The sequence below is a fragment of the Coffea eugenioides genome, chromosome 7 (genome assembly GCF_003713205.1).
Source record: "Coffea eugenioides isolate CCC68of chromosome 7, Ceug_1.0, whole genome shotgun sequence".
Lineage (NCBI taxonomy): Eukaryota > Viridiplantae > Streptophyta > Magnoliopsida > Gentianales > Rubiaceae > Coffea > Coffea eugenioides.
Genome location: NC_040041.1, coordinates 29095875 through 29105250, shown reverse-complemented (window position 1 = coordinate 29105250; position 9376 = coordinate 29095875). Strand labels below are relative to the sequence as shown.

The window sequence follows — 9376 nt, the reverse complement described above, 5'->3', positions numbered from 1 at the left end:
AACAACACAACCATATGCTCCCTGGGTCGACTATTGTAAGACAAAAGCATAATCATTAAGGTGGTTGTAGTGGGGCCCACGAACACGTCGGCCTGGCCCATAAGCTCGGCTGGTAGGAGGTTCCCGGCCCAGCAGATCGGCTTGGATGGGCCGCGCGGGCTGCAGAGCCCAAGCACGCCTTAACTAAGCTATGGAGCCCTAGGGAGAGTTATGCTCCCATAAGGACTCCCTGTTCTACTAGGAGACTACTACCTGTGACTCTATAAATACCATGCGTAGGGAGAACTAGTGCTGTTAATCGAGCCGAGTCGAGCCGAGTATCTGAGCGTCGAGCTCGACTCGTGAAGAATTCGAGCCAAGCTCGAGCTCGCTCGATAACACAGACGAGCTATGATATGCACTCGAACTCGACTCGAAAAATGGAAATGTGACTCGAACTCGAGCTCGAGCTCGACTCGTTTATCAAAAACGAGCCAGGCTCGGACGAGCTCGAGCTCGAGCTCGAAATATGTATCCGAGCTCGAGGCTCGAGTTCGAGGCTCGAGGCTCGATTTTAGACTCGAGTTCGAAGCTCGAGGCTCGATTTTGAGGCTCGATTTCGCAATTGAACAATCAGTTTACGAAGTTCTACTCCAGCATATCCAGATTTAGGCTATCCAAAATCAACAAAAAATATTAGGATTGGCAACCAATGGCATTCACATTCAACAATACACAAACTCTAACCACATTTCATCCAAGACAAATATGACCATAACATCCATCCAACACAAACTTTAGGAATAAAACAAAACAAATACACAAACTACAGTCTAATTCCATTCGAGACAACATTCATTAGAGCCAATATACCATAACAGGTTATGGCCAGCCAAATAAACGCACAAACTACAGCCAAATAACCATGAAAAACACTGCTACATAGCTTAAAAATTGTCCAACTTCAGAAATCACAAGAAAAAGTACAACCCCTTCAGAAATCACAAGAAAAAGTACAGTTTCACAAGTCCAGCTTTACAAATCACAAGAAACAACATCACATATTCCAAAAAACAGCATTCAAATGTCCGGAAGATCAATTTCTTCAATTGTAGATGATTCGGAAACATCGAGTGGTTCCTACAAAATGAAAACAAGAAAGTTACAACTAAAGTGATTGATTAGATTAAGAACTAAAGTGTGATGAACTTATACTTTAGGGGGTTACATTCTTTACATATTTAGTGTCAATTATAATATAGAAAGTTGAATGTATAAATTTATTAGTTGTAGTTTAAGAGTAACTAATTTAGTCGCTAATAAATTATTAGTTAGTTGATTTAGTGGGTAGCAAACAACTAAAGAAACTAAAGAAAGGGCAAAAAAAAAAAAAAAGAGAAGTATGCTGTCCAAATTAAGCCCGTAAGGCTTTGTGAGTAAAAAATGAACCACCCTTTGGAGAGGCTTTGCAGAGTTGAGGTTAAACTCTCAGATGAAAACTCTTAATTGGAAACCAAATTTGGCAGCTTTAGCTTTGAAGCACTAACATAACAGTCCCATATAACATGATGCTACCCAACTTGGCATTTGAATGACAAAATTTTTGGATTCTTCATAAATCATAATTAATACAGTCAAAAACATTAAAAAGAGAAAATTGAAGTGTAATATAACGTCTGTACGTATCAAACTTAAATTGGATTTCCAAGACAACAGTCTTCTTTCTGAAATTGCATAAGCTATCCATTAAAAAATTAACTACTACAGAACAGAAATTACGGGTCATTATTGATTATGCAAATTACAGAAATTACAGAAATTATGCAAAATCCTTAAAAGCCTTGCAAGTAGAAGACGGTCACCAGACATTTAAGTCCTCCTCACATCACATGTTAAGTTTTTGAACCGTAAGCAGCAATGAAACCTAAAACCAGATTTGGGGGCCGAAACATCGCAGGTTCTGAACTCTTGTCATTTAGTATAATTTACCTACGAAAAGAGACAAGACTTACCAGAAATCACAAAGGATTAGAGAAACCAGTCAAATTGGACTGGTTTTGGCCCCGGCGGTGGACCGGTTGTTAATGGCAGAAAACAGAGGCTGTGGCCTGTGGGTTGAGTCTGTGGGCGGCGGTGGAGGCAGACGTTGCTGTGGGTTGCGGCTGTGGACTGCGGCTTCCTGTGGAGTACGGCGGGGCTGTGGGTGCGGCTGCGGGTTGCGGGGTTGCGGGGCTGTGGTAGCGGGGCTGCGGGGTTGCGGGGTTGCGGGGCTGTGGTAGCGAGGCTGCGGGGTTGCTGGCTGCGGGGTTGCTGGGTTGCGGTGTTGCGGGGCTGCGGGGTTGCTGGGTTGCTGGGTTGCGGTGTTGCGAGGCTGTGGGGCTGCGGGGTTGTGGCTAGGGTTGTGGGTTGCTAGCTGGCTGTGGCCTGTGGGTTGCTAGCAAAACAAGTAGCTGCGGGGTGCGGCAGAGAGGGAGAGGCGGAAATGAAGAATGAAACGATGCAATATCAAGTTTTCAACCCTAGTCCAAATTTCTACTTGTTGACTATTAAAATGACAAAAATACCCTTCTTTGTCGAGCTCAACCGAGCTACTCGATAAAGAAGCGAGTTCGAGCCTACTCGGCTCGATTACTAAACGAGTATTTTTCGAGCTCGAGCTCGCTCGTTAACTGAAATTAACGAGCCGAGCTAAGAGCCTTATAGAGCCGAGCTTAACGAGCTTCGAGCTGCTGTTTTTGGCTTAACAGCTTTAAGGGCGAACACAGGTAACGCTATTCACAGCAAAGCAACTACTCTTTTCTTCACGACTCTTCTTACTACTTGATCGTCGGAGTTGCTAAGGGGACCTAGCCCCCGCAAGCTCGCCTGAGTGCGGTCAGACCGCTGCAGCTTCGCCCTCCACGCATCTGGCCAGGTCGGACCTTCTCTTCGGCAGTCGCAATCAATTGGCGCCGTTGTGGACACGTTGCTTCTCTTCGCGATCTGCCGAAAACTAGGTCTAAAGGAATGCTGTGGATCCAAAGGGATGGAGGAAGCGGCCCCAAAACGCTCATTAGAGGATCCGACACCTGAAGGAGCAGGGGCGGGGCCCCACGGATCCCCGGAACAGCTGGTGCAGACGGTGGCAGCAAACGCCCACTTCGAGGCGATCATGGACTACCTCAAAGGGGCAGTCGGGAGGTCATTCCGACAGGAGCCTAAGGTACAAGGAGCGACCTGTCAGGGTCCCGACTGGGAGTCCCAAATCACGGGCCAAGCGGACGCATCGGGAACTCACACCGTGAGCAGGTCGAGGTCGTAGAGCCATCTCACAAGAATTCCCGAACTGAACATCCGGAGCCCGTCCGGAGGCTCTCCCCCCGGAGGGAGCGACAACAGGTACGAGACGAGCTTGACCTAATCCTCGACCCGGAGGCGGAGAGGTATATTGCTTCCCCCTTTGTGCTTGACATCGAGGAATACCAACTGCCCGCGAAGTTCAAAATTCCAACCATGAAACCTTACGATGCCACCACGGATCCGGAAGACCACCTGTTCGTATTCATGACGCAGATGCGCTTACAAACGGCCGCGGATGCGGTCAGGTGCAAGACCTTCCCGATGTTCCTAGAAGGAAGGGCTCGGCAGTGGTTTCAGGGGCTTCCCCCCAGATCGATCAGCTCTTTCACCCAGCTCGCGCGAGCATTCTCGGCACAGTTCGTTTCCTCACGAGCCTTCTCTAAAAGCACCGCTCACCTTATGACCATCCAACAAAAGGTCGAGGAATCACTGCGTGAATACATGGTGCGGTTCAATAACGAATCCCTCCAGGTCCGTGACCGAGACGACAAGGTGGTCATGGCTGCCTTCATTAACGGGCTACGGAAGCAGAAGTTATACACCGAGCTCGTTGAGAGACCGCCCAAGTCAGTTCGGGAAATGCTGGATCGAGCTCATGAGAAGGCCAATGCTGAAGAGGCTAACCGCTTGAAGAGCGCTCAGGAGAGGCAGAGGGACGACAAGCGCCGAAGAATAACCGACCAAGGAGACGCTCGACGTGACCAAGGGCGGAAGCCTACCTATGACCACCCGCCTAGAGGCCGACCCCTAGGGGGAGACAAGCCTTGGACTTCCCTCACGGCTCCCCGAGCTCGGGTCCTCGCGGTGATGGAGCAAGAGGGACTTTCCCGACCTCCCCGGCCCTTGGCCGGGGATAGAAACAGGAGAGATCAGGACCTGTACTGTGCGTACCACAGGGATGTGGGGCACGACACTGAAGACTGCCGCCACCTTAAGAAGGAAATTGAAAAGCTGATCCGGAGGGGTCATCTTGGCCAGTTCGTCCGCGAGGGGCGAACTGATCAGAAGCAGGGAGGATTCAAACGAGATCGGGCGTCCAGCTCGCACGACCGACCTCGGGGTCCTCGGGAGCGGACTCCGGTACGTGGGGTGCCGAATCTGGCGGGAGTAATCAACACTATTGCAGGGGGACCTGCTGGAGGGGATAGCCATTCGGCTCGGCGAAATAACAGACCTCCCCCCAGTGGGGAGAGCTCAAACAAGCGCTTAAAGATGTACGAGGAGATCGTCTATGGGCCGGAGGATGCGGTACCCTTAGCTTCCAATAACCACGAGGCAATAGTGATAGAAGTCGTCACGTGTAACTATAAGGTAAAAAAGGTGTACATTGACAATGGGAGCGCCATCGATGTGTTGTACTACAAGGCCTTCAGAGAACTGCAGCTGGAAGATAAGCAGCTCATCCCAGTTCGTACTCCCTTGATAGGTTTTGCAGGTCCGCCGGTAAGGCCTGAGGGAATGATAACCCTCCAGGTCACTATAGGGGAGTCACCGAGGTGCCGAACTGTTTCGGTGAATTTCGCGGTGGTAAAGGAGCCGTCCTCCTACAACATGATATTGGGACGTCCAACCCTAAACGCACTCCGAGCTGTCTGTTCGACCTTACACCTTAGCATGAAATTTCCCACTCCCGAGGGAGTGGCCGAGGTGCAGGGGGACCCGGAGGTAGCTCGGGCCTGCTATATTGCAACCCTTAAGGGTAAGGAGAAGCTAGTAGCCCAGACAGCCTATCTGGAACCATGGGAACCTGCGGAAAAAGAGGAGAGGCTGGAGACAGACGAGAGTCTGGTTGAATTGCCAGTCTGTCCTGAACGACCTGATCGTGTGGTCAGGGCAGGATCCGGCCTGAGCGAGCTAACGCGGAGAGCCCTGGAGTTTCTTCTGGAGGAATATGCCGAGATCTTTGCCTGGAATGCCGACGACATGCCCGGAGTTCCTCTCGAACTGGCGGTTCACAAGCTGCATGTGGACCCCAGCGTCCGACCAGTAAAACAAAAGAAGAGAAACTTCGCGCCTGAGCGCAACGAGGTCGTCAAGGAGGAGGTAGGCAAGCTGCTGGAGGCCAAGATTGTGAAAGAAATCTACTATCCGACCTGACTGGCCAATCCCGTGCTGGTCAAAAAGGAGGACAGGGCTTGGCGGATGTGCGTGGACTTCACCGACCTGAATAAGGCTTGTCCGAAGGATTGCTACCCTCTCCCTCGCATCGACCAGCTGGTCGACTCAACAACTGGGTACGAGATCTTCTGCTTTCTGGATGCTTTCAAAGGGTATCACCAGATAGCTCTGGATGAGGAGGACCAAGAGAAGACTGCCTTCATCACCGAATACGGTACGTATTGTTATACCACCATGCCATTTGGCTTGAAAAATGCAGGCGCGACCTATCAGCGGCTGGTCAACAAGCTGTTCAAAAACCAGATCGGCCGAAACATGGAGGTATACGTGGATGACATGCTGGTGAAAAGCCGAACTCCGGAGCAGTTCATCGACGACCTCAGGGAGATCTTTGACGTCCTACGGAGCTCACGGATGCGACTAAATCCCAAGAAGTGCACTTTCGGGGTCAGATCGGGCAAGTTCCTTGGGTACATGATATCAAAAGACGGAGTAAGAGCTAATCCCGACAAGGTGAAAGCTATCATGGACATGGCTCCTCCCCGAAGCATAAAAGAGGTTCAACGGCTAGCTGGCAGGATGGCGGCCTTGAACAGGTTCTTGTCGAAATCTGCAGTTCGGGGTTCCCCCTTCTTCAAGGCCCTGCGGAGAGGTCCCCAGTTTGAGTGGACCCCCGAGTGTCAGCGAGCGTTTGACGAGCTAAAGGCCCACATCGCGCGGTTGCCAGCCTTGACCTCTCCCACACATGGGGAGATCTTATTTATCTATCTAGCAGTGGGGGAGGAGGCAGTCAGTGCGGTGCTAGTTCGGGAAGAAGGAAAAATCCAGAAGCCTGTGTATTATGTCAGCCGAGCTCTGCAGGGTGCGGAGCCAAGGTACACCTCGATTGAGCGGTACGTTTTAGCGTTAGTCCACGCGGCCCGGAAGCTCAGGTCGTATTTTCAAGTTCACCCCGTGGTGGTTATGACCGACCAGCCACTCAAACAGATTCTTTCCAGACCGGACGCGTCAGGTAGAATGGTGAGGTGGGCTGTGGAGTTGTCCGAGTACGACCTCCGCTACCAACCTCGCACGGCCATTAAGGCCCAGGCATTGGCAGATTTCATAGCTGAAGGGGTCTCCTTCGGACAACAGGAGTCACGGGTCAAGCGGACCAGAGACACAGCCAAGGCCAAGCAGTCCGGAGAAGCAGTCGAGGCCGCGCAGACCTCCCGGTCCCAAACAACCCAAGGCGCAGCAGAGGCCAGGCAGGCCAGAGAAGCTGTCCAGGTCAGGCAAGCCACCAGGACTTCCAAAGTCGAGCAGACCATAAAGGCAGTCGAGGCCGAGCAAGCTAAAGGACATGTCAAGGTCGGACAGGCTACAAAGGAAGTTCAGGTCGGACAGATCGGAGACGCAGCGGAGGCTGAACGGGCCGAAGAGGCTGCCGAGATCGAACAGGCCACCGGCAAAATTGATCAGACCATTCCAGTCTGGACGCTGTTCGTGGATGGGTCGTCGAGCAAGGAAGGATGCGGAGCAGGGCTTCTCCTGACCAGCCCTCTGGGGGACGAGTTGGCCTACGCCCTGAGGTTTGATTTTAGGGCCTCCAACAACGAATCCGAATATGAGGCCCTGGTAACAGGGATGGTGATAGCTCGGAAGCTGGGGGCCGAGTCGATAGCAGTCTACAGCGACTCGCAACTGATAGTCAATCAGGTAGGGGGAAGTTATGAAGTTAAGGAGGAGCCCCTAAGAAGGTACGTCGCCAAAGTGCACGAGCTGAGGGCTCAGTTTCAGCTGTTCACACTCAAACAGGTCCCACGAAGCCAAAATAAAAGGGCAGACGCCCTGTCCAAGTTAGCTTCCACCTCGGTCGGTACGTTGAACAAAGAAGTCCTGGTGGAAGTCGTCAGAAATCGGGCATATGACCAGGTGGACTCGGCTGTTATTCAGGTAGTGAGTTCATGGATGGATCCCATCGTGCGGTATTTAGCTAGTGGAAAACTCCCTCAAGACCGGGTGGAGGCGCGAAGGGTCCTCCTCAGGACGCGGGGATACGAGCTCTCGAATGGGGTACTCTACAAGAAATCCTACCTACGCCCGTGGCTGAGGTGCATCACTCCGGAAGAGGGAAACTACATCCTGCGTGAGCTGCACGAGGGCATCTGTGGAAACCACGTCGGCCCGAGGGTTTTGGCCAAGAAAGGAATGCTGTCTGGTTATTACTGGCCAACCATGTTCTTGGATTCAACCGAACTGGTAACTCGGTGCAAGTCCTGCCAGCTGCATGCGCCGATCCATCACGCCCCGACTCAGGAGATGATCCCTCTCCAGAGCCCTTGGCCTTTTTTCCAGTGGGGAATCGACCTGTTGGGTCCGTTTCCCCGAGCTCCGGGGGGTTATGAGCATGTAGTGGTGGCTGTAGACTATTTCACCAAATGGGTGGAGGCCGAGCCCCTTACCACCATTAGCAGCAGGTCGGTGCAGAAGTTCTTCTGGAAAAACATCGTCTGCCGATTCGGTATACCCCATGTCTTGATCTCAGACAACGGACGCCAGTTCGCCGACGTTGCTTTTCAAGGCTGGTGCACGGAGCTCGGGATCCGGCAGCATTTCACATCGGTAGGCCACCCTCAGGCCAATGGCCAGGTCGAGAACGTCAACAGGACCATCCTGCATGGTTTGAAGACACGGATGGAGTTCGCCCGAACTAGGTGGTTGGACGAGCTGCCGACCATACTGTGGGCTTACCGAACCACTCCCCGAACTGCTACCCAGGAGACTCCTTTTGTTCTAACCTACGGAGCCGAGGCGGTGATCCCTGCGGAGATAGGAGTTCCCTCGGGCAGGGTTCAGAATTTCGTAGCTCAGGACAATGAGGAAGAACTACGTCTTAATTTGGACCTGCTGGAAGCAAGGAGAGAAGAGGCGGCTATACGGATGGCTAAGTACAAAGGGCAGGTCGCGCGACACTACAATGCTAGGGTAAGGCCTCTGACCTTCAAGCCAGGAGACCTGGTATTGAGAAAGAATAGCGTGAGTCGGCTTCAGGGCGCGGGCAAACTAGATCCAAATTGGGAAGGCCCCTATGTGGTGAGAGAGGCAGATCGAGCTGGGTACTGCAAGTTAACCCACCTCGGGGGGGAAGAAGTCCCGCGTACCTGGCACAATTCCAACTTGAGAATTTTTCGTTAAAGCTTGCGCGTGTTAGAACATCTCAAGGTCGAGACCTTTTATTTATGTCAATGTGTTCGTTCATTTTGTTTTAGAGTGTAGTTCATTTTGTTTGGGGCCGTGGAGCATGTAGTTCATTTATATTAGCACAGGGCCGAACTGATGTAGCTTTTTGACAAGAAATTTGGCAAATACGACTAAGTATGAAGCAAAGGAAAGGCTTTTCATTAAATTCAGTAAAACTGTACAAGGGGCTGAGCTCGTGCTAACAGAATTAAGCATAGAAAGGGCCGAGCTCCCACTGCCTACTAACAGTTCGGACTTCAAGACCCTACTCTAGTTCTCGCCTTCTTCTTCCTCTTGCTCGGATTCAGGGGTAGTCACCGGCAGCAAAGGATCGGCAACCAGGTCGACCAGCTTCCGCCCATGCGTGTAGCCCTCCACCAGGCGGTCGAGCTGCTCCACGGCCAGGGGGTTGTAGCTGGAAAACTTGCTCAGATCGAACCCGGGCAGATCTAGCCCCTGCACTTCCTTTAGGGCCAGGGAATACCCATGTTGCAGAACAGGGGTATTCAGAATAGCCAGGTCGCCCCTAAAGCCGTCCGACCTGAGGAAGGCCCGCACGCCTTCCTGGCCTCCTTCAGCTCTGGCCGCCTCCGCCCGAGCAGTCAGCTCAGCTGCCTTCTGCTGCTCCTCTTTCAGCTGTGAGGTCAGATCGGCGTTCTTCTTCAGTTCTAGCTCGAAGTTTGTGTGGACTTGCGCGAGCTGCTTCTTCAGGCCTTCA

The 9376-nt window shown here is 52.0% G+C and overlaps 2 protein-coding genes across 2 annotated transcripts; both read left to right on the top strand.

Moving 5' to 3' along the window:
* The first annotated feature begins 3004 nt into the window (after positions 1–3004).
* On the top strand, positions 3005–5415 carry LOC113777208. Its single transcript, XM_027322243.1, has 2 exons — positions 3005–3181; positions 3268–5415. Exons 1-2 carry the CDS (start codon positions 3005–3007, stop codon positions 5413–5415), a joined length of 2325 nt encoding a protein of 774 aa, XP_027178044.1.
* A 45-nt stretch (positions 5416–5460) lies between these two features.
* LOC113777207 lies at positions 5461–8613 on the top strand. The gene has a single exon (XM_027322242.1). The coding sequence runs from the start codon at positions 5461–5463 to the stop codon at positions 8611–8613; it is 3153 nt and encodes a 1050-aa protein (XP_027178043.1).
* Positions 8614–9376: the final 763 nt, after the last annotated feature.

Bases quoted from the DNA above. Each gene is read 5' to 3' on its own strand.
- LOC113777208 (XM_027322243.1), top strand. From the start codon at position 3,005: ATGGAGGAAGCGGCCCCAAAACGCTCATTAGAGGATCCGACACCTGAA. The intron at 3,182-3,267 runs GTACAAGGAGCG...CACCGTGAGCAG, and splicing joins CATTCCGACAGGAGCCTAAG to GTCGAGGTCGTAGAGCCATC.
- LOC113777207 (XM_027322242.1), top strand. From the start codon at position 5,461: ATGTGCGTGGACTTCACCGACCTGAATAAGGCTTGTCCGAAGGATTGC.